This window comes from Sycon ciliatum, chromosome 1, assembly GCF_964019385.1.
Source record: "Sycon ciliatum chromosome 1, ocSycCili1.1, whole genome shotgun sequence".
Classification (NCBI taxonomy): domain Eukaryota; kingdom Metazoa; phylum Porifera; class Calcarea; order Leucosolenida; family Sycettidae; genus Sycon; species Sycon ciliatum.
In genome coordinates this window covers 69,686,627-69,713,561 of record NC_088643.1, presented here as the reverse complement: position 1 = coordinate 69,713,561, position 26,935 = coordinate 69,686,627, and the positions used below count along the sequence as shown (strand labels likewise).

At 47.9% G+C, this 26,935-nt stretch overlaps 2 protein-coding genes across 2 annotated transcripts; both read right to left on the bottom strand.

The window, feature by feature from the left end:
• Nucleotides 1–1,803: 1,803 nt before the first annotated feature.
• LOC135805158 (pyridoxal kinase-like) lies at nt 1,804–17,754 on the bottom strand. The gene is made up of 9 exons (XM_065319161.1): nt 17,531–17,754; nt 8,531–8,585; nt 5,113–5,220; nt 4,894–4,977; nt 4,711–4,745; nt 4,226–4,311; nt 3,717–3,868; nt 3,210–3,386; nt 1,804–2,513 (listed from the first exon to the last, which is right to left on the bottom strand). Exons 1-9 carry the CDS (start codon nt 17,612–17,614, stop codon nt 2,398–2,400), a joined length of 897 nt encoding a protein of 298 aa, XP_065175233.1. The 5' UTR covers nt 17,615–17,754; the 3' UTR covers nt 1,804–2,397.
• Nucleotides 17,755–18,341: 587 nt separating this feature from the next.
• Nucleotides 18,342–26,727, bottom strand: LOC135805155 (uncharacterized). Its single transcript, XM_065319158.1, has 6 exons — nt 25,766–26,727; nt 24,240–24,487; nt 24,017–24,121; nt 20,732–20,854; nt 20,443–20,486; nt 18,342–19,300 (listed from the first exon to the last, which is right to left on the bottom strand). Exons 1-6 carry the CDS (start codon nt 26,529–26,531, stop codon nt 18,640–18,642), a joined length of 1,947 nt encoding a protein of 648 aa, XP_065175230.1. The 5' UTR covers nt 26,532–26,727; the 3' UTR covers nt 18,342–18,639.
• Nucleotides 26,728–26,935: the final 208 nt, after the last annotated feature.

Genomic DNA, 26,935 nt, shown 5'->3' with positions numbered 1-26,935 from the left:
CCGTTGCTGCCGCCACCTTGCCGCATCAACGTCATCAAGCACACCTGCCTCAATCTTGCTAATTAGTTTCTTCAGCTTTCCAAACGTGTCCGTAACATGCTGCGAAGCTTCCATGGCTTCATTGTTTACTTTCAGTATTTCGTCCGAGGTGTTAGCCTTCAGGGTGTCTACACGAGCCTTGACAGAGTGGCTGCTTGCTGACATATCTGCCTGCTGCTGTGCTGAGCCATTGCCTGCTGGTCCTGGGTCTCGCCTACCCGCTGGCACATCACTCTGCAGCGCCAGCCTCTGATTGTCTGCCATTTCGGACAGGGAGACCACGCAGTGCTGCTGGTGTCCTTTCACAAGGCACTGCTTGCACACCGGCACATGGCACGTACTGCAGGCGTGCGATAACTCTTGCTTGCCGTGCAGTGGACACCGTCGCACAGCTCTTACCAGCGTAGCAGCAGTGCCACCACCGTCGTCCTGGCTAGTGGTGCGGGCCAAGGCGGACAATGGCTTCACGTCATGATCGCGGAACACTCGTATCTTGCCGTGCTCCGCAGCATGCTCCATGCAGAGGCGAGCACCACTGCAATCAAGGCACGCATGCGTAGCAGGGTTTTGTCTCATGCCACCACCCTCACAGAAGTCACATCCTTCGACTCCTGCACCGCTACTACACCTGTCGAACGGCGGCACAGTGCTACTGCTGCCAGCAGCACCGCTCTCATCACCTCCAGGTAATTCTGCTTGGCTAAGCAACTGACTTGGGACTAGCTGTTTTCGGAGTTCCACCGCTGGAAGTCGCTGCTCAGTCAATTCCGTGCAAACGGAGCATTCAATGCACCCCTCCGGTGTAAGGTTCTCTAACAAGCAACTCACGCAAATAACGTGAAGGCAGTGCAGAAATCGACCATCCTCGGGCTCTCCGATTTCACAGAACACACAACTCTTCGCGCTACGTCGACCGAAGTGCGCATCAGCCATACTAGCGTTCTCTGCTTCCGCCTGTCTGTGTGCGCAATCTAACTGTGGCAAAGGAAACTACTCATAGTAACTGTTGTTTCTGCTACCTCCCTAAATAATTAGGGGGACACGACATGATGCAGATGACAGCGATTACAAAATGAAAATGTTGTTCCTTGGGCCATACAAACTGGCGCGCGATTGTCATCACACGACGTCGACATGTCGACAGCTACAGGAAGGAGGAAGTCTCAATTATTAATTTTATTAATTTTTTGTTACATCATGGTCGCCATGACCACTACTAATACTATACTGCGGCACTTGCACCAAAACTGGCAAAACGCAAAACTACAAAGTACAATGTCATGTACATAAAAAACGGCTGTTACATGTTGCACAGACCTTCATAATTGCAGTGAGTCAACGGATTTTCTAATGGGCGCTAAGTAGGCAGCGTCAGTCGCTGGTGCAAGTGCAGCGCTGTGCCGCGAGTTTCCGACTTCGCCAGAGCATCTCACCTGCGAGCTAAACCAAACGCCCACACGTCCACGTACGGCAAGAGCACGAGAACTGCTAAATGCACGACGGTCACACGGATATGTGGGCATGGTGGTGGAATTGTACACTAGTAACAGAACACGAATTGTGAACTGTATTTGAAGTTTTAAAAAAATAACTTTCTACATGTACACACGTTTTCCCCGCGAGGCAATCTCTGTGTACGTTCCCGGGTTTGGTTTGCAGTTTCATCACCTGTTTTTGTTAGTACTCCCTGGTTTCAATAGCTAAACACACACAAGAACAAGCAACCTGTCACACTGAACACACACCAGTAGAGCACACTAGCAGTAGTGGAGTATTATCTAGCGACATTCCATTCATGTGTCCGGTCTTACACGCACAAGTGCTAAGTATTAAATAGTGACATACCAACGCGTGTTTCAACGCGGTCTGTTGATGTTGGCTGGGGAGAGAAAAGCCGGGGGGGGGGGGGGGGGGGGGAGATCAAATCACATGTGATACTGAAAATAGAATAAGATACGCATACCGGTATGCTGTGCAGCGACTGCATTGTGGACTGTTTCCCATCAGCAAAAGCAGGATGACAACGAGACATTGTGCACAGCTTGGACAAACGTCAACACAATGTGACATGGATACGCATCGGCTGAAGACAAATTGGTCTCTGAGAATGCTGTGCTGAGCGCATTGCGGCCCAGATGAAAGGCATAAAGGAGCAGTACTTCGTCCCACTCCTAGCGTTTAAAAAGTAGGTCTCATCTGATCGAGGTCATCAGCCTTCCATGTAGAGTCATAACAGTGAGTGACACAGAAAAGACAGCATGGTCTATGTGTACGTGTACATGTAGCTCACAACAGGCTGTAACGTGCCATAAGTTAGTTTCCCTTTCAGCAATACACGCTGACACCTGCTCCGCTGTGTTAGGAGAGAACGGTTGGCTGACAGCTGCCTGGTGGCGGGCTCTCAATGACGTCCTTGCTTTGGATCAGACGCAGCTCCAGCTGCGCTGCGCTGGGCTCGCTGCCATGTGATTGCTCTGCGAGGAAAAACATTGAAATGATCACCATCAGCAAAAAAAACAGCAAGTATTGGGAGCAACTGTAGGAGCAGCAAAGAACTAAGAGCTGTTTACATATCAGAAAGGAACATCCCTAGGCTAGTATAGACAATGTATGCCTCTGTTTGGCACAGGTTTCTTTGGTTTAAAAGACAGAAGCTACGGTGCAACACCGGAACTGAGGCATTCTTCTTGCCCAATGCAGCTAAAAAGGTTAGTGAATCGCTAAAATGCATGTTGAACTGGTACGTGATGGTTGGTTTTGAAGCACAATGACAGCATGGGTGACTGCAAATTTAGTATCGACAGTAGGCAGAACAATAGTCTGCTCTCGTTAGATTCTTGACTTGATCCAGAATGTGCGCAAATATGACATCACTGACATGATATGAGTGGCATAACACATGCTCTTCTGATCAGGGAAGTCCACGCCCAAGCAGACTGCCTACACTGTAATGTAGACTGTATGCAGAAATTGGTGAGTACCTGTACTACCTGCAGTACATTGTTGTGGTCATGTCCGGTGCTCCTCCTATGCGACGGGTAGGATTGGTTACTGGTCCACCCCGCACCAATCTCCAGCCCACACTAATGCCCCCCCCCCCCCCTCTTCCCAGCCCATACTCATGCCCCCCCCCCCCCCACACACACAGACACATGCCTATCATGACTTACCACGGGCATGGGCCAGTGTTCGCGACAGGATCGTCTGCATAGTGCTGAGGGTCTTCTGGCATGCTGACGGTAAGGCCTCGCCACGGTGTAGCCATGCCATTGTCAGTGCAGTGAACAAATCACCAGTTCCAACAAACGTAGCTGGTAGTAGGGGAATGGTCATTTCGATTTTATCGCCTGAACACGGAAGGATATATCATATAGAACAATGGGGGGAAACCACCGGTCGATCAGAGAGAAAGGTCACAACGTTTTGCAAAGTACATTCCGCGTCACACTGTGAGCTGCACGGAATTACATGTTGGATGGCATTGTACTGGATGGGTGTCATGCAGCATTATTTTCAAGATACGGGAGTGGAGGCTGAAGACACACGAAAGACAGGTCTTGAAGGATGATGAGCACCAGCTGTTCCAATAGTTAACACCGTTCAATACAGGTATTAGCCTACTATTATGTACTTGCAGGAAATACAATGCACTCCCCGACTGTATGCATGTGACATACCTCCCTTGGTGCTGCCCAGCAAAAGCAGCGAGTCATCTTTGCCGCTCAGATTAGAGCTGGTGATGATGACAACCTTGCAGCCCCGGCTGTGCAGTACGCTGATGGCCCTCAGCGCATCATCCTTAGTGGTGATAGTGACACCAGTCAGGAGTCTGAACATACACACACACACACACACACACACACACACACACACACACACACACACATACACACAGATGTACACATGCATGCACGTGTGTGTTGGTTCACATACGGCAAACAATTAGCACTGGACAGTCACTCTGGCAAGGCAGCCATGAAGTGGTCATGTACGGGGAAGGAACACATCGCAGTGGGAGCAATGTAACTAGGTTAGGCCTGTTTTGGTAATCCACTGAATTAAAAAAAAATAGAGACAAGAACTAGTTCAAAAAGAATCAATGTAGAACAAAATAACACCACTGACCAACACCACTGCCACCATTACCATCAACAACATTAACACTGCACTCACACCTACAACTTACTCTGCTTCAAATTGGTTAGGTGTGATCACATCTGCATACTGGATCAGCTGATCACGATAGATGGGCAGCAGGGTTTCTGGTACGTACTGCAGAAACCAGTCACACGTCATTGCAAAGCCACACACTGTCACAACGTGTGCAGGTGGAGGGTTGAAAGTAGAAATATGGGTAATAAGAAGATACAGCTTCTGCATTGTGTCTCAGGATCGAGCTTGATAAACTCGAACAGGCACAACAAGACTGTATAAGTACAGTAGTGCATGTACGTTCAAGCAGACACGCACGCACACACACACACACCCACACCCACACACACACACACACACACACACACACACACACACACCATACTTGCGCCCATCACGGATGTGTATGTATCTGGCACTGGCTGCAAGCAATGTAGCAATGTAGGCAGCCAAAATGCAAGAAAGCAAATCGTGTTGTATGGAAAAGTTGTACAGACAAAACAAGATAGACACACTTACAAATTTGCCATTATCACCCATCACTGGATCACAAACTGGATAAAAAGAGCACAAAACAGCAGCAACAAGACAGCAAAGGCACAAGAGATTTGCAGACTGAACGAGTAATTACTTTCCAATTCTCTCATCGCCGCACGGCCTTGCATTGAGAAACAGATGATCATTGATCACTGAGCAGCTTACCGAAAGTCAGGTCTGGATTAGACTCCTTGAGTTCCTTCACTGTCCTGCATACACTTTGCAAGAAACTTTCCGATCCCACATACCCTACATACGAACAGGAAAGAGATGTAGAGAAACAAATACTTATATATGGACTTGCACACACCATTTATCAGGAAGTCTAAGTCCCCAACCTCCCAGGACACTATGATCATGGACCAGAAAGCTACAGCAACTCACCAGTGAGAATGTGTGTGTATTCATGTGTCAGTCCATTCGTGGCTAGTCCGTTGACTAGCGTATCGAAGTCGGATGACTGCAGTACTTGACCAGCAAAATGTGCATAGCCTGAACAGTAGAAGAGAGCAACAAGAACCAGCAGGACAACAGAGTGCAACGGTCACGAATGTCTTGCAGCATGTAACAGGGACCAAGAAATTCGACGTGAAGTCGGTTTGGAATTTTGGTGCGCTGATCCATCTTTGGTCAGATCGAGCAGTGCTGCTGATATGTACCATTACTGTTCCTTTCCGGTAGATGGCTACGGCCGAGAGTCTTTTCGGCCCTACCTTGACGCTTTGGCAGCCCAAATAAGGAGCCCTGACTGCATCAAGCAGGTAAATTTTGATCGTATCCGGGGACATTGCGTAGTAACTCTGGATAAGGAAGAGTGTCTCCAAAGGCTGCTGTCGGAGGGCTTGACCGTCAGGAACATTGCTGTGCAGATACGTCCCTTTTATGGTGATGATGTTGTCCGGCTACATGTAATTGGGTGCCCCTTTGTCCTCGAGGATGCCACTTTGGTCACCATGCTAGAACCATTTATGAAAATTGTCCGTGGACCATCACAGCAGAAAGTCCGCCTTGCAGAGGGGGTGGATGTGATGGTTGAGAGCGGGGGACGGTTCATACTCGGTACGCCCCTGAGGTCAATCCCCAGTACGCTAGTTGTACCAGAAATGAAAACAAGGTTGCGCCTTTGGCACGAGGGACAAGAATCGACATGCTGGGAATGTCACCAGCCGGGTCACAAATCCCGTAGCTGCCCACGCCGCCAGACATCCCGTGAGACCACTGTGATACAAAAAGAACTGACCAAAACATCAACAGCACCTGTTGAGGATAACAATGCTACGTCAACAGTTGAACCTATTGAGGATAACAACGCTACGGTAGACTTGAACTCCAGTGAGCTCAAGCCCAGGGCAGGTCAGACAACCCCCGCCGTGCGTGGCAAGTCCAGGGCTGAGCACACGCCTACAGATGATACGGCACAAGAAGATGACGACAGTGATGGCTTCACACCAGCCCGTAGGCCGAAAAAGAAGAGTCAACAAACGGCCGACCAGAGACCAGGTAACCAAGCTGCCAATTGTGAGCTCCTGGATGATGCCTTGAGTAGTGTTCTGCACCGGACAGGATCACATTACGAGGTTCTAGCCGACAACATTATTCAGGGAGCCAGGCAGGGAGCCGCTAACGCCCGCAGGCACAGCCAGGCGGCTAACGACACCTGCAGTCGCTAACAAGCCCCAACCTCGGACGTACGTACACCATTGCTACATAATGTATCCTCATTCAACAAAATAGTCATGTATATTACATTGAAAATGATAGGAAATTTCACACACATTAGTTCTTCCTTTTCTCTACATCACTAAATCCCCTAGCATCATCTTTCATACCAATGAGCAACCGAAATCTGCGATCATGTACCAACCACGACACATCCCACTTGTCCTTAGGGTTCATGAACGTATGCAGTCTCCGCTTCAAGGTCCATGCTCTAACCGAACTGATCCCCAAGTACGACATCCTGTGTATAGCCGAAACATGGCTAAACAGCGCGATCTCTGACGGAGAAGTACAAATCCCAGGTTATAACCTTACCAGATGTGACCGCGAAAACAGGACTGGAGGCGGTGTATGTATCTACAACAAATCATCACTTCCCATCACGCCACAGCCAAATCTCCGCCTAGACGGCGTGGAAGCCGTCTGGATACTGCTGCGATCGAAGTCCCAGAAGCACCTGTTCGGATGTGTATATCGTCCCCCGCAGGAGCCTGTCGCGTACTGGACTCTCCTGGACTCTGCCTTCCATAGAGCGTCTCTGGTGACAACATCAATGACCGTTGTAGGAGACTTCAATGTGGACATGTTCCGAGGCCAGAGAATGGCGCAACGTCATCACCTTGAAGATGTCGCATCTGCTTACAGCCTCACAAACCACGTGCTGTCCCCGACAAGGATTACACCTCTCTGTCCCCAAGGTAACACCATAGAATTAGTCCTTTCTACAGAGAACTCAGTGTCAACGTGCACAGTCGTTCCGTCCACCATAAGTGACCACTTTACCGTCCGTGCTACTATGACCTTTGCTGTACAGACGAAGAAGTGTGTGCGTGCTCCACCAACACGTAAGTTGCACAAAATCGATATTCCGCTATTTCGCGAGGACCTTAAATATTGCTTTGCGCAAGACTTCCCCTCTGATGCCGAGGTCGACACTTACTGGGAGCTCTGGCACGATCGATTTATGACTGTGTTGGACACACATGCTCCGCTTGTACAAGGGGCAATGAAATCTGCAGAACCTGTGCCTTGGTCAAACCGCGACATTTATCAGTTGGACAAGAAGAAGAAAAGGTATCATCGCCTTTGGCTGGCCGACAAAGGAAATGTTCAACTCCACCAGCAGTACTGGAAGGTTCGAACTCAGGCAAAAAACATGTATCGCCGTTGTAGGAATGAGTACCTCGCACGTCAATGCCAAGAACATTCCAGAAACCCACGCCAGATTTGGAAAGTCATCAATACCGTCACCGGACGCGGGAAGCAGAAAACCGAACCAACCTGCAACATCGAAGAGGTAGCCAACGTGTTTCATGACATTGTGACGGATCCAAAGCGCCCATCATGCCTAGCCTCTCCCGTCGGCCCACTTCCATCGGATAGCCTGCACACGTTCCAGCCAGCCTCTTGTTCCGTAATCTACCGTCTACTAAGTCAAGTCAACCCTGCGAAAGCAACGGGCAGCGACGGTGTCCCAGGATTCCTCCTGAAGTCCTGTGCTGAGGTCCTCACACCATCTGTCACCACACACACGGACAGTATGTATAGGCATATAACGAACGGTCTTTTCCTGTTAGCTCTGTTTGTCCAATACATGAGATAAAACATCTTTCTTGTTGTTTTTCCTTCTACATGTAGCTGCTTCCAGCATGGTAAACGACAGAACCATGGCCTTTTCAGATTTTCATTGTACCTATTTGTAGTACCTCCCGGGATCAGTATTTCCACTTGAAATAATATCCACCCCAATGCCTCATTCTTAGCATTCTTTTATTCGCTTCCATGTAATTGGGCTTATTGCCCGTTTGGTATTGCGAATTCAAATAAAAAACAACAACAACAACAACACCATGTACTAGTAACAGACACAAGAAAACACACCCGCTCATTCCGTCTGTCCGTCCCTCATTCTTTCTGTGTTTAAATTACAGTGGTAAGGGTGGCATTGGCAGAGGAATTATGATATCTAACTTTACCAGTAGCAAGACAGAATCTGCCAGGGGAAGCACAGCAATGGAATAGCAAGCTCTTCAAATACACCAGCAATGTACTGGAAATCAGATACGCTTCACATTAACGTTACCTGTGTGATTGCAAAGTTGAACTGAGTTGATGGCATCCACTTCAAAACCTAACACCTGAAAAAGAAAAGAAAAAGAGCATCACATGTTCAGTGTCATTAGTGCACAACACTGAGCATCACATCTACTGCTGTGTGTTGTGCATACCAAGGACCTGCCACACTTTTAAACTATTTCAAAGCGGTCTACTGTAAAAGCCATTATTCTAACGAGGCGCATATATAACGATTTCCCAAAATTGAATAGTTTACGTGTACCAAAGGTAACGATTCTCACTCATTCTCAACACTCAATAGGACAGTAAATGTATCGATTTCTATTTTAACGACAGATTTCTCCTCGTTAACTCGTTGAGTTAGCACTTCGTTATATATATGGCTTTTACAGTATTTGTTTGGCTGCACGCATACTCCAATAATTGAACTGTTGGTTTGCATCGATTACTACTTTGAATGATTGGTCACTCGCAACATTCGAGCTAGACTTTGTCCTGCCAGCTCGAAACTTGCGAGCAACCAACTTCACTATCATTACAGCCAAGTTTGCTACAAGTACAGTTCTGGCCAAAGAAATCCAACCTCCTGAATAAAGTAGCGCCACGTTAGAGTGCACAGACCAGTGTGTGCAGTGCTAGGGATGCGTAGTGCCCGACGCAATGCTACTTTATTCATCAGGTTGGATTTCTTTGGCCAGCACTGCAGTTCAAATACATGCCGGGTATAATCAGTTCACGCCTAGCCTTTGGCCAAGCCGCTGCTGTGACAGCCTAGTACACAAAGGGTTAGTCTAAGGCCACTACTACTGGCATTAGTGAGCAACAAGAGGAACCAGGATTTAGTCCCGCTTTGAAGCGGGAGGATTTTTCCGCCCATGCTGTGACCCATGGTTACTGTAAATTTACAAGTTTCCAATGCATTTTTATTTCAGTGCTTTCCGTGCATCTCTGTCATACCTAAAATTTCAATAGCTGTACATACCAGTATACGGATACACATCTTCCAATAAGGAACTGCTTCTTTGTACCTAACATTTCTGTTCACCTAACCTGGTCTGTTGCCCTCCTGCCTAAAATCTTGAGCGTCTAAAATTTCTGAAACTAGAGTGTTTTGGAATCTGTGGCTTGGCACAAGAGAAATGATGCATTCGCAGATGCCAATTAGGCCCGACGCAGCCGCCTCCCGGTGGCCGGTTCTCTCTCTATTCGCCCCAGCGTGGTCTGGATGGCATACATGTATGCGCACTGCTCGAAGGCTCATCGCCATCTGGGGGGCACTATCATTTTGGCGACCACGCCAGGATCCTAGACCCATAGAGCAGATCGAAGCTAATCTGATCGCGAACGGTCAAGCGTATGGCTACACTGGAGAAAGCCTGCATGAATATGTAGAGGAGCGGATCCAGAAACACGAGGAGAGAGAGAGCGGACGCAGAGAGAGCGCGACGCTCAAGCAGAGGATAGAAAAGAGAGTAGACACAATGCGGAGCTGCGGCAGAGGGTCGCAGAGTTAGAGGAGCGAATCACACAGTCCAGACCCTCTAGAGACGTCAGCAGCATCCTGAATAGTGCCATCGCGAGGAAGCCAGCCATCAAGATGCCTAAGTTCGATGGTAAGCAAACGGTAGAGTCCTACCTTGAGTTATTCGAGGACGTGGCGGCACAGAGCGAGTTTAGTGAAGACGAGTACTTGATCAGATTGCGCGTTGCTGTTGCTGGCAGCAAGTTAGAGAGCGCATGTTACGGATGCAGCACGTTTGCGGACGCCAAGCGTGAGCTGCTAACTGCACATGGAAAGACCGCCGACAAGATCATCTTTGATATTACATGAATTTTTGGGTGCGGTTGCACGTTTCGTGACTCCGCACCTCATCTAGTTTCTATATACATATCACCGAGTGATTGTTGTTCTGTGCTAACCCGTGGACGCCTAGACCAGGTATGAGTGCAGCAGAAGAGGATTTGGCCTTGCTCTCGAACGACGAGCTGAAACAACTGGCGAAGGACCATCAACTGGGTGGTTACTCTGGCAAGTCCCGTCGGCAGCTGGTCACCATGCTTCGGGACAACAGGATCGGCAGAGTCTCAGGTCAGGATAATTCAGTTTTAAAGAATGATGCAGCCTCAGGCCAGGATGCCTCAGCACGTGGGAATGATGAGTTTGTGAATCGGGCTTTAGAAGGTCTTACTTCGGAAATTAAAGCACTGGCAGGCCAATTGTCAATAATTACAAGCCTACAACAGCAGGTAGCTGAGCTGATGGAGGAAGTTCAGAAATTGAAACAGTACGCTCCAACGGGCACAGCAAATCCCGTAGTCAAAGATGCACCAAGCAGTGAAATGAGTACGCTGCAGGAGGGCAGTTTGGATTCTCTCGCCACCTTTAGCCAGCACCACCCAACGCACATCCACATCCATACACCACAACAAAGCAAGCGGCCACTCTTACAACGCACATCCGCTGTACAGCTCTGTGACCCGACACTAACCAGCACATCAAGCCCCACCGGTACAACGACCTCCAGCATCCCACGCTACAACCCCGTACCGAAGTTCGGTTACATCGTACTACCAGCCAGTTCAAAAAAAAAAGGAGAATCTGCGTGGTGTCGCTCGCGTAAAATGCGCTGCACTTCACGTCAGCAATATTGATCTGGGGTGCTCTGCAGAATCAATCGCGAAATGGTGTGCCGCCTGGAAGGTTACCGTGATAAAGTGTTCCGTGGCAGAATCTCGCTACTTTGGCCTCGCGTATGCACACGTTGTCATACCTGATGATAATCTGTCAACCGTTAACGGTGAGGGGTTTTGGCCATCAAACGTACAAGCTAGGAACTGGCGTTTCTCCGCCGACAGCGTAGGACAGTAAACCACAATGCCCTCAACACTCTTACTAGATGTTAATCCTCCAACAGCTCCACGAGCACCGAACGCAGCCTCAACATCCCTGAATCCAGATGCTCCCTCGTTTCCGTACCACGCAGCACCACACAATCACACGGCTAAGCCACTCTCGCTAAATCAAAATTCTAGAGCAATACATATCTTAAACCCTACAGCCCCACACTTCTATCCCACGTGCACCCCCGTCTTCCCCAACAACAACACGCACCCCAATGCCGACACACCACCCTCAAACACACCTAAACCCCAATCCAACACAGCAGGCGACTCAAACCTGTGTATTCTTTCCCTCAGCTGCCGATCAATCGTCAACAAGGTTGCGGAATTGACACTCCAGGCATCAACTTACTCTGCGGACACCATCTGCCTGTGCGAGACGTGGCTCAGTCCCCACCAACTATTGGCTCTAGCCGGATTCACCGTTTTCCGTAGGGATCGACTTGTCAATGCTTCTAGCAGAGGCTATGGTGGCGTTGCTGTCCTCGTCCGTAACGACCGATTCTGCTATGTAAAGCATCGCCTAGACCTTGATCAAGACGGATTTGAGGCCACCTGGGTAGAACTGAGGATGCCCGGCTCGCCAACAGCAGCATCCCTGTTAATCTGCTGCACCTACAGACCCCCATCTCAGACAGTCCCAGCCACCACGTCATTCTGTGAATGCATTGAGGATTGCCTGACCAAAGTCAACTTGTCGTCTACAACGGTCGTTTTAACTGGTGACTTCAACGCACGCAACAGTGATTGGTGTGCCAGTGACACAACAAACACCCCCGACAAGGCTATAGCAAATTTATTGTCCTGCTTCGGACTCGCCCAAGTAGTCAATTTTACAACTCACACGGCCACGTCAGGCTCATCCTCGTGCCTTGACTTGCTCGCTACAAATTATCCCGACCTGGTGACTTCAGTTTCGCCTACTCCACCCCTAGGGGCTTCTGACCACTGCCCAATACTCTGCCGTTTCTGGATCCCGGGGTTCACTTCTGCCAGAGACTCGCCTGACTCCCGCTCCCAGGCCAACACTGTCAACTATGCATTCAAACGTGTCCCCGCCCACATTTAATCAGCAATCAACAATACCTTGATGCCCACTCACTGGGACGGCAAGCTGTCATCGGTCGATGTCGATGACGCAATGGAAGGATTTAGTTCTGTGCTCAGCCGAGTTTTTGCCCAGTACCTTTCTGATTATCAATAGAGCGATCCCTCCGCTGGGTACCCAGGAAAATCCAGCTGTCGATACCCTCCATGGGTTGGTAATGAACTTTGAGCAAAGATCAAACGAAAATTTGACCTGTACAGTGCAAGCATGAAATACCCCTCGAAAATTTGACCTGTACAGCGTGAGCATGAAATACCCCTCCTCAGCAAATATACACGCCTACAAGCGCCAAAGAAATAATGTTAAGTCCCTTACCAGATCAGCCTACAGAAAGTACACCCGCACTATCCAAGCCACACTCACTGATCCCCAACGCTCCACACTCTACAAATTCGTGCGTATGCAGAAATCTACGAAAGTCCCCATACCCCTTCTGTCTGCACCTGATGGGAAGGTGCTGTCTAGTCCTGCCTCCCGAGCTGATTTACTGAACAAGCAATTTGCCTCCGTGGCTGTCCATGATGATCCTACCATCGTGATCCCTCCGCTTACCTGCAACTCGGCACATACGTTATCGACACTTGTCACTACCCCCGCAGCAATCCTTAATTATATCAGAAAACTGAAGAACAATAAGTCATCTGGCCCCGATTGTATACCCAATGAAGTCTTCAAATGTTTGGCCCCGTCTATATCTCTTCCCCTATCCCACATTTTCAATCTTTCCTTCTCGTCAGGTGTCTTCCCATCATCCTGGAAATCTGCCCGTGTTGTCCCCATCTTCAAGAATAAAGGCCACCGCTCTCAACCCGGTAACTATAGGCCCATTTCGCTCCTTCCATCGATCTCGAAACTGTGTGAGCGTATCGTGTACGACCAGCTCTACTGTTTCGTGTCCCCTCAACTTCACCCGGCCCAATCAGATTTTAGACGAGGAGACTCCACTACCTTCCAGCTATCCCGTCTCGTGCAGCAAATATCTTCCCTCCGTGACACCCGCCAGCTGGTCGCCCTCTGTTTCTTTGATCTGGCGAAAGCCTTCGACACAGTGTGGCATCGCGGTCTGCTCGCTAAACTTCAGTAGTTTTGGAATAGAGGGTCAGGCTCTTTCTTGGCTTCAAAGCTACCTCCATAACAGACGGCAACATGTTGTTGTGGAGCGCGTGACATCCGGCTCTCTACCAGTTCACTCTGGAGTACCGCAGGGTTCGATTTTAGGACCACTATTATTTATCATGTACATGAACGATCTACCTGCACAGGTTGAGGGACTGTCGCTGTATGCCGACGACACGACACTGCTAGTCAGCAATGGAACTCGGCAGGATCTCCATTTAAACCTTTCCTGTAGCATCCACGGAGTTCTCAACTGGATGAAACGCTGGAGATTGCAGCCAAACCTAGAAAAAACCAAAATTCTCATGTTCCCTTTTGCTGATAACCTGACCCCCTTCACAAGCCCTCTATTTCCCCAATGCATAGATGTTGTCCGTGACCATAAGCACCTTGGTCTTTTTCTGGACTCGAGCCTCAGCTGGCAGCACCACATCGACTTTATCTGCCATCGCACAAGCCAGGCACTTGGTATGTTTATCGCCCACTGTTACTACTTATCTGTCTTATGCAAAATTCTTTCTTATAATGCATATATTCGTCCCATGTTTGACTACGCTGATATTGTGTGGAGTGGTCTGAATGCTACGTACGCAAACAAGCTTGAAACTCATCACAAAAAGCTACTGAAGATATTATTTAGACAGCCCCGGCATTTCCCTTCAGTAGAATTGTACGAGCTTGCTCACGCCACACCTCTTTCCAAGAGGAGGCACCTCCACCTCTGCACCTTTGCACATATGTTTCGCCTCAATCCCAATCCTCCTCACCTAGACTCCTTTAATTGGTTTTCAAATGCTGCCAGGACCCGCAATGCTATAACCTTACCGAGAGCAAACACCTCTATTTTGCTGCGTTCTCCACTTTTTATCGCAATTTCCGACTGGCTCCGTCTCCCCCAGAGTCTTAAACTTTCATCTTCCATGCGATCGTTCAAAGCACAACTGTCGGTGCTCGCCTAATCTAACTCCTGCTCATGTGTCTGGTCTTCATTTTCCTCTGCTCATGTGTCTGGTCTTCATTTTCTTCTTTCTTTCTTTCTTTTTTTTCCTGTCAACTGCATACTAGTATTTGTTTTTGTTTTTTTTGTTCCTCGCCGTGGTTGGCTATCACCCTCTCCCCTCTGATTGGCTGGTGTTTTTTCAGCTATGGGATGAAGCAGCAATAATAATAATACTAATAATAATTTTTAGAATTGCGATCAACAGAACGAGCTGAACCGACATTTTCACAAAGGCTTTTATTGTATTCCAAAAAAAAACGAGTGGATACGAAGGCAGTGAAGAACATGGAAGAAAGAAAAAAAGTGTTCAGCACCTGAGCGAACGCATCAAGCAACACACTCCTTTACACATTATCCCACGTAGCGCACAACTGGAGCGTCCCACGCGGGGAAGACCCCGTAAACAACCACTACCTCCGCCAACACAGGACCTAGCGTCTCACTCGACAAGTCCACCATTGGCTCCCGTGGCCATGACCAAGTCACTCCCTCCACCAGCGGAGGTGGATGTGGCTTTGGCGACGCCACGTGTGTTGCATGCAGACAAGTTTGCATCAGCATCGCGTGCTGCATCACCGGCAGAGACGACAACAATACCTACCTCAATATCAACGAGACCCAGAAGAACAACTGCTAATTACACCATGACCTATTTCAGTACGGAAGTACCGAGCCAACGGAATACACAACAGGAACGTGAGACGAGGGATGGGAGGAGACGGGACCGGATTGCTCCGAGGCAGGACGTCGTTGAGGAGGATTCGACCAGTGAGTCCAGTGATTCCGGTGAGCGTGAGAGCGAGAATGATTGTGTGAGTAAGAGTGGGTGCGAGCGTGTGTTTTCTAGTAGGAAGTCATCAGTGTATAAGCATCTTGCTTCTCGTCCTGATTGCTGCAAGGTTTATTCTGATTTTTCTTTTTCTGTTTTGTGCCGTGCTCGTCATGGTTATAAGTTGCAGTTGAGTGTGTTAGAAGCTGTTTGTCAACGTATTCATAAGCCTAATCTGTGTGTCCAGAAGGACAGCATTATTCGTTTGAAATTGTTTTAGTAGCAGCTTGTTCTGTCTGTTTGGCTCTGGTTGGCCATGGTGTCATATCTTGTGTCACAGTATACTAGTAGTCCTTACAAGTTCGTTAAGTGCTTTCGCAGTTTTTCCTGTTATTACCTTAGTGCTAGGATTATCATTTTCATAGGTGTTGTTTCTTCTCACTCCATTTCTCTTTATTAGTATCTTTCTGGATTGTTTTTCATTAGTACAACGTAGCTTCCTGAGGAGTGTTGTGCGAAAACTAGTTCGAAGTACAATTTTTTGTTCATCATTTCTTCCATATCACATTTTTTCTTTCTTCCATGTTCTTCACTGCCTTCGTATCCACTCGGTTTTTTTGGAATACAATAAAAGCCTTTGTGAAAATGTCGGTTCAGCTCGTTCTATTGATCGCAATTCTAAAACTATTGTCGCCTCGACGCCTATTTACTAATAATAATAATAATAATAATAATCTGGCGCTGAGATTCGGCGATCAAGGCCTTTTCCAACAGGTTAGAAATTCTCCAGTCAATTTTTCTCAAGTTTGTAATGAGTTTCAGCCGACCAGTTCCGTGGTGAGAGCGTATACATTCAATGTGCATGACATAACATTGGAAATCAATCCGTACAACTAAAATGCAACTACCGCGTGCCCAAAGTCGATCCGCGCGTTGAAGCACATGCAACCATAGTAACATGTACTGTGTAAGCAGAAAATTTCGTCGGTCAATAATTTCGTCCAACTCCAAGGAAAGGGAGTCCGTTCGGTTGTAAATTTCGTCCATGGATCATAAGAGTGTATTGAAAAGCTGGACAAATCAATATTAGTCCGGCATTTAATTTAGTCCAACAGCTCGTTGGACGAAAAAGACGAAATTAAATTCCAGACAAATATAAATTTTCTGCTTGTACAGTATAAGGTATACAGGGGGTACTGCTGAAGTTGTGAGTACGTGGACTCCGTAACCACTGGTGACCCTACGGCAGTCCTCCAGTAATGAGTACAAATGTTGTCACGGCCACGCTTTCAATAACAAATCCGCACTCACTGACTGCCAGGAAGGCATGTGTGAATACACCACAACATGGACGTAGCACACATGATTTCAACCTGAAGACTCTGGTTGGTGGATCCGATCTACTCTCCCCCACCATTTAGAAGCTGCATCTGGCACCTGACCAAGATCATGGGGTCGTGACATCCCACGGAAGCGGAAAAGTAGTTCTTTACCTAGTGCGCGGATCTGCAATATTTTACTTTTCTTATTATTTATTGCCATTTTTCTTGAAAAGAAAAAGGACCAAGAAACTGCAAGTTACGCTGTAATGTCCACTAACACCACCAGTTACTAAATCAGCTCATGCGATAACATTGAATATAAACTTAGAACCTTCCAAGTTGGAAGGCTGTTGGAGTGCGCATCCAAGATGTGCTAGAGCTGATAGCCAGTTAGTTGTAGAACGTCAGTACCGTCGGTCAGTGTCGTGCAATGTTATCGCATGAGCAGATTGTTTAGTATCTGGTGATGTTAGTGGACATTACAGCGTACCTTGTAGTTTCTTGGCCCTTTTCTTTTCTATAAATTTATCCTTGGCTCTCCATCCGAGTCCATTTTTCAAAACTATTTTTTTGAAAAGGTATCAATTTTAGATCTATAGGGGTCTGTTACATGTACCAGGAAGGAAGAGTCTGAAAACCGGAATAAATCAAAATCAAACTTAACCATTGCTGGATCTAGGCTGACACGTGTGAGGATTAACGAGTGGCGGCTACAAGAAGATGTGCGATCACTCATCATTGCACAGACATACATGTATGACAAATCTGTAAAAGTTTATTATTCAACTTACCTGCAATGGGAATGTAGCTGATTTGTTTCCAACGTAGCCACGCACAACGTGGCTCTGAATAGACAGCACTCGCGGAGTAGACATGATGAACCGCTGATTTAGTATACTACAGCGGTGGGTGATATGCCACGCTGATGTTAGGGGCAAGCAACAAAGTGAAAACGTTGAAGTAAGTTTACTCGTAGTCCATCGTGCTGTTATCTAATTCTTGTTTGAATTACCAGATTACTACAGCTACATGTAGTCCAGTCATGTGGTACTACAGTGTAGTATGCAATGATGTAGCCGTGCGTACATCAGAATGCAACTCTACGTCATTTGTACACATACAGTTAGATCTACAAAAATACAGGGAGATCCAAAGTTAGTTGGAACTCCAGCAGTCCAGCAGTTCAGGTTCGAACCCCACTTTTGACAGCCCTTTTCTTTTTTTTCTTTGACACTCCACTGATGATTGGGACAAGAAAACGTTCTGGACATGAAGCTCCTTTGGACAGTTGGTTGCTATGTTTGTGATATGAGTGCGCACTTTAAAAAATTTTAAAATATTATTTATCACCATTACGATTACTGTCTCCACGCCACAGTTTTCACCTATCGAGCCACTTTGCAGACCATGGGCCTGCACCCGTAGTAAATAGCCACTCTCTTCAGTGTCAGTGTATGCACTGACATTTGCACAGTCATATTAGCGACATGCCGTCGAGCCCCTCACCACTGACCAGTGCAGTGTTCAGTGGGGCGTGCCCGAAGAGCTGGAGTGCGGGAAAAGAATTAAAGGGGCGATGGCACTCTGGCAGAGAATCACAACTGATGAGCATGGTTTAGTTCATTTGCACAAGTACACTGCAGTGCGATAATACTGCAGAAGTGTGAGAGACTCATTTTTTTTATGAGGAGCAATCAAATGGTGTTGCGGTAACCAAATATATCAGAGTGGAAGATAATGAGAGTACAAATCAGGATAAACGGAAAATAAATAGAATCAGAAGACACGATACGCCAGCAATTCAATACTTGAAATCCTATCTACAATAGAAAAAATCTAACTATAAAAGCAAAAAAACTACTTCGAAATACTATAAATTTACTACTGCAATTGCACAAAATCAGGTTGCAGAGTGGCTAGTCCTGCAGTCAGAGCATGTGTCTATACGCATACGAAATTCCGTATAGAAGTCCACAGGGCTGTGGAACTTCTCCAAAATCTCAGTCTTCTGCTGATCAGCAATACGCACTGATGCAGCTACTAACGCAGGTAATACTTTCAGGTCTCTATTAGCAGCCGCAGGTGTAGTTCCTGACTGATCCACACCTGGTGGATGCATACATGTACTGCTGCTCGCGGCTGACAATGCAACCTCAGAAGGGCGCGCAGAGAGGCGCGACAGGAATGAGTCATCGTCCTCGCTGTCAGTGTCGACAGCCAAGACAAGATCGCCGGGTGGCGACAGAGAGTTGTCATCAGAGGCCATAGCCACTTCAACTTTGCTGCGACTTGGCACTTTTGCCTCCACATCGTCATCGCAACACCCGTGTCGACTGTGGACAGCTGTTGCAGCAGTACTAACGTTAGTAGTAGCCGTAGGAGGAGCAGGAGGCCGAGGAGCATGTGATGAGCTGTGCTGCTGCCAAGTCAGCTGAAGTAGTTGCCTGCATGATGCCATTTCGCCACCAGCAGTGGCAGCACCAGAAACTACACTGGACACGTCCGAATGTGGCAAGTCATACAGGCGTAGAAGATTGGACAGGTGGTGCTGGTCAAAGTACCTATAGCCGGCCACGCAAACGAAGAAGTGACATACAGCAATTAACATGCCGTCCGGTAATACCAGGGAAAGGCCGCTAGGCTAAGGTTAATAAGCATGTTGAGACACATCAAGCTGCACGTGGATGTTTATGAAAATGCAATTCCATGAAACAGAGGTCAGGACAATCCCGTTTAGCATTCAAGACAGTGAAGTGGGTAGAGCGTGCGACAAGACGTGCACATGTTTCAGAAATTGAGAACAGTTTGCAGCGCGCCTTGAGTATTGCAATTCATGAACGCAGCTCGGACTTGTACAACAGCTTGAGAGTTTGCCAAGCTCAAAGTTTACGCTTGGACACCCCTCGCATAAATCACGAGCATTTCTACGTCGCAAACATTACCAGCTTTACAGCAACACTGTAGTCTACACCGGTAGACGTAGTGGTGCAAGATTCGCTAGCTGAATCTCATGTACTACAAGCCTGGATTCGGGACTTGGCAAGGGCGTCGGAAGCGGTACGACTGGTACGGCTTGAGCCGTACCACTTTTGGCTCCAGGTGGTCCACGCGGAACGTCCAAATTCGGTGTAAAAAAATGGGGGTATCGAGTTTGTACATGATCACGCATGATCGTGAGCCGCGATCCGTCACCGGTGCACCAGTCAGGTCACTGCACCGTGTAACGCGTGACTAGACTGTCGACTACGGAACTGCATGGCATGTATGCGTCATGACTCGTAGATCTACTACCACGTTTTACCATATTTTGAGTGTTTTTTGAAAAAGATTTTCCGGGGGAAGTTTCCCCCGCACCCCCTCTCACTATCGAGCCGTACCACTTTCTACCTCCTTCCGACGCCCCTGCTTGGTGAGAACTTACTGTAGAGGTGCGGCGTGTTGTATGGCACAGAAGATGCCCGTGGACAGCGGAAGCAGTCAAGTCATAGCTCTGAGATTCACGTTGCATGATCTCCAGGTGTCTGGAGCTCAGAGATACGATTTGACGGCGTTTGTCCTGGTGTTTTGCAATTTAATTCTCTGTGCTTACTCATCCTGAGCATTCTCTGAACGGTGGGCAGAAACCTACTCATACCTACTCATGACAGCAAGTCACACTACACGTGCATTCCCAGTTCTGGTATGCTAGCCAAGCAGCACTCACCGGAATGGGCAGCCGCCCGCACCACTTGCACTGCCGCTTTCCTCCTGTCATGTGCACACGGCAAACAAAAGAAGATCAATGCATGGATCTGGAGTGACACAGTCAAGGGCCATAGAGCGGTTATCTTGTCTAGCATCCATGACTTTCTCACATCATCCATTCCTCTGTACAGTACTTGGCCTGTCTCCAAAAAAAGTAACATTTCATTGATTTCAACCACTGGACCAGGGAACAGAATGCACAGGATCATTGTACAGTAGTACACACCACAGCAAAGTACAAATCTCACAATCATATGCTGGCAGGAGAAGCATGAATAGTTGCGGCGGCTGCCCTCCAGACCGTACAGGTGACGGATATTGTACGTGTACCGGCGGCCATCCGTATGCCAGCTGTGTGTGCAGCCTGTTGTCTGGAGAGAGAGAGAGAGAGAGAGAGAGAGAGAGAGAGAGAGAGAGAGAGAGAGAGAGAGAGAGAGAGAGAGAGAGAGAGAGAGAGGGAGAGGGAGAGGGAGAGGGAGAGGGAGAGGGAGAGAGAGAGAGAGAGAGAGAGAGAGAGAGAGAGAGAGAGAGAGAGACAGAGAGAGAGACAGAGAGAGAGAGACAGACAGAGAGACAGAGAGACAGACAGACAGACAGAGAGAGAGAGAGAGAGAGAGAGAGAGAGAGACAGAGAGAGAGAGACAGGCAGACAGACAGACAGACAGACAGAGAGAGAGAGGGGGGGGGGGGGGGGGTTGAATACTAACTACTTCAGAAAGAAGTATACAGGAAACCTCTTGTTAGCTTGACAGCATGAAACAAGGTGGAGGACACTGTTTCATGCTGTCAAACTAACAACATGTGTGAAATCAGACATCGGCATCGTCAGCAAGAAGATACTGGACAGAATCGTATCGGACGTGAAAATGAAGACTGTGGTGAACACGTGGAAAAACTCAGCAGCCGTCATCGACTGGTTATAAGATATCAGCGACAAGAAGAAGCACCGTTTCCTGACATTCGATGTGGTAGAATTTTACCCTTCGATAACCGAGCAACTTATGACCAAGGCTCTGCAGTTCGCGTCGAACCTGACAGAAGTTGACGAAAACGAAATGAAAATAATTATGCATGCCAGAAAGTCACTCCTCTTCAGTGATCACAAGACCTGGATGAAGCGAAACAAGGATATCACATTCGATGTGACCATGGGCTCCTTCGACGGGGCAGAAGTGTGCGAGCTCGTGGGATCATTCCTGCTCAATCAGTTATCCAGCCATTTCGAAAAGGACACGATAGGGCTATACCGAGACGACGGCCTCGCCTTATTGAAAAACGCAACCGGACCAGGTGCAGACAGAGCCTGGAAGGACATCTCTGCGATGTTTAGCACCTATGGCCTCAAGATTACAGCCCAAACGAACCTGTCTACAGTGGACTTTCTGGACGTGACTCTAGACATGCAAAGTGGCAAGTATAAGCCGTACCGCAAACCAGGCGACACACCTTTGTACGTTAACAGCAGCAGCAACAACCACCCGCCCGTCATCCTGAAAAACATATCCCCAGCAGTAGCCTGACGATAGTCAGATATCTCCGCAGACAGCCAAGTATTTACAGAAGCTGCACCGCTTTGCAGGACAGCACTGGCATCCAGCGGCTTACCAGACAACATAGCATACGTTGAAAAGAACACACCCAGAAGGAACAGAAAAAGAAAACGCAAAGTAATATGGTTCAACCCGCCCTTTTCCAGAAATGTGCAGGAGCCGCATTCCTACGACTCGTCAAGCGGCATTTCCCCAGAGGCTCGAGGCTGGCGAAAATCTTCAATTTGAATACCATGAAAATTAGTTATTCGTATGCCCAACGTGTCGGCATTCATCAGCAGCCATAACAAGCATATACTGGAACAGCCGAAGCCTGACCTACCCTGTAACTGCCGTGTCAAGCCGAACTGCCCCCTTGGTGGCAAGTGAAAGGCAACAAAATTTAATTTAATGTCATTTACCAAGCGGAAGTCACCAGAGGAGACAACGACCAAATCAAACACTACATCGGCTCGACGGAGCCAGCATTCAAGAACCGTTTCAACAACCACACATCATCTATGCGCCACCCAAAGTACGAGAATGCCACCGAACTCTCGAAATACACATGGAAAATGAAAGAGAAAGGCCTACAGCAACACCAGCAAGAGATGCAACCTCTGCCTAGAAGAAAAACTGCAGATCATCACCGCGGACAAGATAACGCTACTGAACAAGAGGAGTGAGCTTGTGTCTAAGTGCCGACACGCCAACAAATTCCTACTCAAAAGCCACAGTGCAGCCGTGACATAATCACAGGTGTGCAACCACCCCACACATGTGCACACACACACATACAACCATGTACATGCACATACACACCGGTGTGCACTTGCAAAACAAACATACAGTGTACTGTGACATGATCTGAAGCGAGCACACCCGTTTGAGCCTAGAGCCCTCCGCATCACCAATAACACTTTAACAGTTCTGAAGGATTACCGTCACACCCACCCTGGCTGCTGTTTACAGATTCATACCTTCCATTTCTATATTCACTAGCAATCTATACTTTCTGCCAGGGAGTCGTACAGTATTTTACGACTCCCTGCTTTCTGCGCTAATCGCTCCCTCACCTAAGCGACCATCCACACGGCCATCATGGCAATATTTCCTGTGCTAAATCAGACACCAACCAGCTATCGCTAGGCTATGCTTTATATTGGCCAAGTCCCACTGAACACGTAATAGTCGCCTGATGATTGCATTGAGCAAGAAACTCTGAGTTGCGACAAATCTGTAAACCTCCGTTGTGCCTTTTGTGTGTCAACTATAACAAGGTTTATCTAATACTAGTATTGTACTAGTATTGTACTAGTATTGGGTTATATAATAGGAGACCTCTTGTATCCAAACACTTCCCTCAACTGGGTGCCGGGCAGATTCTTCAAGAAGTAGGTACCAATCTGTAGGTACCAATCTGTAGTCGGATTCAGGAAAGTTCTTCCTTTCGAAAGCCGCGGCTGTCTGCAGTCAGCTAAACTACATCTATTTCACGGCATAGAATGCCATAACCCTCAGCTGCAATTGCATCGGCTTGTGAATGGTATCGATCATGGTTCAGAGAGTCCAGCTGAAGAGAACGATGCATCGCAATTATTAATTGTTGTAGTGCATTTCCAAGCTAGACACGATTCTGAGTTTACGATAGCGCACTGAGTGCGTTCGATTATGCACGCAAATCGATTCACGAATCGATTCATGAATCGATTTGCGCTATTCACATCACCCCATGTGAATAGAGTGAACGGATTCCGCATCGATTCCAGGGCTCAGGACATGAAAATCGAACGACTTGAGTGCATGCGAATGGTTCATGAATCGATTCAAGTGCATAATCGAACGCAGCCACTATGAATTAGCACCGAGTTGGCTAACATGCATGGAGCCTTAATCGGCAGCATTCTCACCTTACACATTGTGTCCCCTCATCAGTTAATCTAACCTACAGTCATGTACATGTACTTGTACTTGTATCGAGAATAATTGTTGCTCTCTTCTTACCTTGCCATGGCAACATGCTGGAGTCTTGCTGTACTCTTCACGCCAGAACTGTAGTGCATCTTCAGCTCCCAGACCAATGCGTTTTAAGTACAGACTATACTGTACCTGGATGTACAGGAAAAGCACACATACATAGGCATACTCACAATGTTCATGTACCACTCAAAATAGCCATCACAAGAGGAGAAGCATGCAAATCCACACGAGGCCAGATTGAACTTACCCTGGCGTGGTGGTCGAGGCGGTGGCGCTTGCGCAACGTACGGTGCATGTGACGCATGCACGGCGGAAAGAACGCGCTCAGACCATCGACCAGGGATGGATGAAGCGGTGCACGCGTCACACCACCCATGGACCCAGCCAGTTCACCGCTCTCGCTGCTGCTGCGGTGGTGCCTGTCGCCGATAAAGCGACGACGGACGGTGTCTTGCAGGTGCAAGAATAGCTGCCGCAGCCTGGGGTCATTCACCGCTGCAGAGACACAGTGCAGGAGCAGTAGAGCATCTTGAAGTACTACGGTAGTGTACACAGCACCAGCACCAAAAGTAAAATCCATCATTTTCTCTGTGTAGCATGGGTACATGGTAGCGCATGAAACAGACAGGGAAATCTTGAAGCTGGTGAATCAATCCGATTGGACAGAACATTTAGCTTGACTACAAAGTGTACCTGGTCCAACTACAGTACATGCTCTGGACAATGAAATTCACCTCCATGAATGAGGCAGCGCTGCGTTCCGATTCACAGCCCAGTATTCGTGGAGCTAGGAGAGTGCAGAGGAAGGGGAGCAATAGGCGGAGGGGGGTGCCGTGGTCACTTACAATACTGGGGCTCCCCGGTGGTACAGTGTGTACTGCACTTGCCTGTGAACCGAGAGGTCGCACGTTCGAGCCCCCCCCCTCCCCGGTCGCACATCTAACTGCAAAATCCCCATCACACAGCTCGCCAGATCAAGGTATGGGTCATCGTCACTCAGTAGAGTCGAGCAAGCTGTACTCCCGGTGCCGAGTGCTAGAGGCGGGCTCACACCGCCTATACATGTAATGCAACTTCTCCATGTCTCACCCCCAAGACGAAGTTTTCAGTCCAGCCATGGCCATACTGGCCGAAATATAAAACAAAACAAAAAATAAAATAATAATAATAATAATCATCGTAGAAAGGAAAAGGACATAATTATGGATACGAGTTAAGAGTACCGTATTTCCCCGATTGTAAGTCGCACCTTTTCACACTAAACTTCAAGGGCAAAGAAGGGGATGCGACTTACAATCGAGTGTGACTTCTTACTTATGTGAATGCATTGAGACAATTCAATTCGGACGTGAGAATGGACTGCGACTTATAATCAAGTGCTACTTATAATCAAGTGCGACTTATAATCGGGGAAATACAGTAACTCTCCATCACTGTAACCAGATACTATATACAGTCAGAAAATGCAACAACTAGGCACAAAACTGACAGAGTACTGAGGCATTCAACGTCCTTTGGTCTCTCCATAACCTTGAACCTTCCGAGTTGGAAGGCTGTTGGTTAGCGCTACGGAGATGTGTTGAAGCTAGGTGTCAGGATGTCGAATGTCTCAGCACTCTGTCAGTTTTGTGCCTAGTTGTTGCACTTTCTGACTGTATATAGTATCTGGTTACAGTGATGGAGAGTTACTCTTAACTCGTATCCATATGTCCTTTTCCTTTCTATATTTATTATTGGCTCAACATCCAAGTTTCAAATAATAATCATGCTCACCTATAGCATATGCACTGTGACAACCAACGCGACTATTCCACACCTCTTCAAAGAAGGCATTCTGCAGCAGTTGGCCAAGGTAGGTACACTTCACGCGTGCCTTGCCATCGCAAATCTCAACTGAACGTGTCGCAACCAACTCTGGAACGGAGAAAAACGGCGCCAGGAAACTCTCGCGGTCATCCTGGTTCGTGTATCTCCAGGAAATCAGAAACATAGCTGCACTATCAACTGGCAACAAAGACAGCGCTGGTATGGCATCACGGTTGTCACGCAGAACGTTGCTGACCTCATCCGTATTCATGGCAGCAAGTCGCTCTGCGAACAAGCTAGCCTCTGCGTACACCCAGGTCTTCCAGCAGGAGTATCTGCCGGACAACGCCAGTCGCAAGGTGAAATGGCCAATGAGGTCATCCTCCAGCAATCTAGGGGTCATCACGGTGGCTCTGTAGTCTGCTTTAGTCCTCAGTGCCTTACCAGTGCCCACCACGTTTGCATGTAGTTCATACTTCAGGGACCCACCACCTTCACCTCCACTGCCATCTTCACCATCATCATCTTCACTCTCATCGCTTTGCTCCTCGCCATTCTGATTATCATCTTGCTCCTGCGAGTTTTCCGTGCCCTGCGCACAGCTACTGGCCGAACTCTTGGTCACCCTGCAGGAGCTGTTGAATGACTTCTGCAGCTTCACAAGTCGTCTGCAGCAGATCTCCTCGAGCTCAGCCAATGCCTTCTCTCCTGCAGGAGCCGTGCGGTAAAACATGCTATGCCCTCACTACATGGGTTCCACCGTGATGCATCAGAGCATGATGCTTCTCTTTGAGAAATTTGGAATGGCTCTGCCTGTGGACTACTTTGTATTTGATCTGGACTGATGGCAGTGACCAATACAAGGCCAAGGGGAAGATTCCGAAGAGGCAACTGACTGCTTTCTCAAACATCACAATCTCATTTTTGAATTATTTCGCACACTTTTCACTTTTTGGTTGCCTCTCGATCTCATTCAGAAGTGAACCGGAGACAGAGCCGCGAAGGCTGCGGTCGAGCCGGTCCAGCCTGTCTGTGACTCTGGCCCAGACCATTTGCACCATATGGCCCACACGGGCCATAGCCAGGCCATACTCCATAGCCGCACTGCGAAGATAAGCCTGAGCCGTGGTGACCAAC